The sequence below is a fragment of the Apaloderma vittatum genome, unplaced genomic scaffold, assembly GCF_000703405.1.
Source record: "Apaloderma vittatum isolate BGI_N311 unplaced genomic scaffold, ASM70340v1 scaffold31808, whole genome shotgun sequence".
Lineage (NCBI taxonomy): Eukaryota > Metazoa > Chordata > Aves > Trogoniformes > Trogonidae > Apaloderma > Apaloderma vittatum.
Window position 1 is genome coordinate 1 of NW_009732973.1, and position 1,851 is coordinate 1,851.

The following is a 1,851-nucleotide window of genomic DNA, read 5'->3' on the forward strand; positions in this document are numbered from 1 at the left end:
TCAGCCCGGTGCTGAACAAAGCCCTGCTCAACCTGGAGCCCAGGAACGTCCCACAGGAAGTTTTTGCAACTTTTCAAGCTCTTACCTCGGAAAATAATGTTACTAAACTCATGCGAAGGATTGAAGACCAGATGTTCAGCCATCGCATCACCCTCGGATGTTACAAAGAGACAAGAGGAACACGACAGCTTTAAACCACTGGAAGGAGAAAAAAAAAGAAAAAAAAAAAAAGAACAGAACAAGGGAGAACTGAGCTCAGCATCGGTATCAGATATGCAGACACGTACATCCCCTCACTAACTATTAGGACAGGGAGGGTGGATTAAAATGATCTCTAAGGTCCCTTCCAGCCTGGGCCATTCTAGGATTCTATGAAAAAAAAAAAAAGTCCCTGTCCAGCACCCACAGGCAGCGTCCCCACCCCAAACATCAAGTCCCACTGGAAGGTGGCAGGAATCTCAGGAAATCCCTCTTAATTCCACGTGTTTTCTTGTGCGACAAGAAATAAATCGAGCTTCTTCACAAGCAAAAGAACAGAACTGGAAGATCAGAAAGTGAATGCCCATTAAACTCCCGGGTGGTTAAAAGAAGGTGACAAGTTTTCCATTACCAGGCAGTATAGTTTTTAAACAAAGCCAAGTATTTTGGACTCTTCCGAGGAACATGGTTGCTGTAAGACAAAAAACGAACAAGAAAGGTCAGAACTATTCTGGGTATTTAAAGAGCTACATGCAAAATACAGCACATCTCCAAAGCCAGACCCAACCCTGGTTCTAGTAATACTTTGTGTGCCAGTCTTGCATTCAAGGAAATTAAAACTGTTTAAATATTAAAAAACAAAATAAATCTGTACAAATAATGTTTAAAAATGCCCAGAATTTGGAGTAATTGTTCTGCCTTCCTGTTCCCTGGTCTGTGCACACCACAGGCTTCTACAAGTGATTCCCTCCCCCATTTAAAAATTATTAAATCTCCATTCAAACAGCACCACCCACGTGTGCCCTATAAACACCCGACAGACCGACCGACCGACCCGAGGTGGTGCCGCGCTCCGGCCGGCGGGATTTCTGCCCGCTACGTACTTGATCATGTGGTTGGCGTAAGCCCTGGAGCAGCAGGTGCTGTAGCGGCACAGCGAGCAGTGCACGTAGGTGGGGAAGTGGTTTGGGAAGTCGGGGATTTCGAAGCTGCACTCCAGGCAGGTCTGCCTCCCCAGGACGCTCCTGAAGAGAAGAAGAGGGATCGTTTCGTCAGTGCCGCTGGAGCGACAACAACCACCGGGACAGCAAAGGGTTTAACGAGCGTCAGCCGTGGGAAACCTGCGCTCAGACCAGCTTCCCGCGGTGCCCCAGTGCCAGGCTAAGCCTCTCCCCGCCCTTGCTGCGGGCAGGAGTCTACAACTGCAGAGTGCATCAAAAATAAATAAACAAAAAATAAAATCTTGAAGGCAAGGCAGCAGGACAGAGGGTGGGCAGGAGATGCCGCTGTCTCCGTATCAGCGCCTGGCTAATCCTCGGCTTTGCGGTTTCACCTTAAGGGCTTTCGTAACACAACTTAATCCTGGTTTTGTGGGAAATGAGACTCTCCCGGCGTCAAGTTCCCCTGGCAACTGGTGAGACCGAGCTGCCCAGTGCCCGGGATCCTATTACCTGTCACTGTGCCATTACAACGCTAACTACGCTTCCTTTAAAAAAAAAAAATCTATCTTTTTTAGTTTGAAATTTAGCAAAACGCTCTGACATTTTTTTGACCGCTCTCTTCTGGACGTTCCTCTGGACGGGCGGGTACAGGAAGATGGGCTGGGGGTCGGCAGAAGACGACAGCGGCGCGGTTTCCTGCCCCACGCCCTGC

General features: G+C 48.6%; 1 protein-coding gene across 1 annotated transcript in view; it reads right to left on the reverse strand.

The window, feature by feature from the left end:
- Nucleotides 1–85: 85 nt before the first annotated feature.
- Nucleotides 86–1,851, reverse strand: part of POGZ (pogo transposable element with ZNF domain) — a gene marked incomplete at its 3' end in the record, with an annotated part of 12,329 nt that continues 10,563 nt past the window's right edge. The window contains exons 14-17 of the mRNA XM_009875712.1: nt 1,741–1,847; nt 1,083–1,223; nt 611–670; nt 86–198 (exon numbers count right to left, since the gene is read on the reverse strand). Of these exons, the coding sequence (XP_009874014.1) occupies nt 86–198; nt 611–670; nt 1,083–1,223; nt 1,741–1,847 (421 nt within the window). The remainder of the gene's footprint in view (nt 199–610; nt 671–1,082; nt 1,224–1,740; nt 1,848–1,851) is intronic.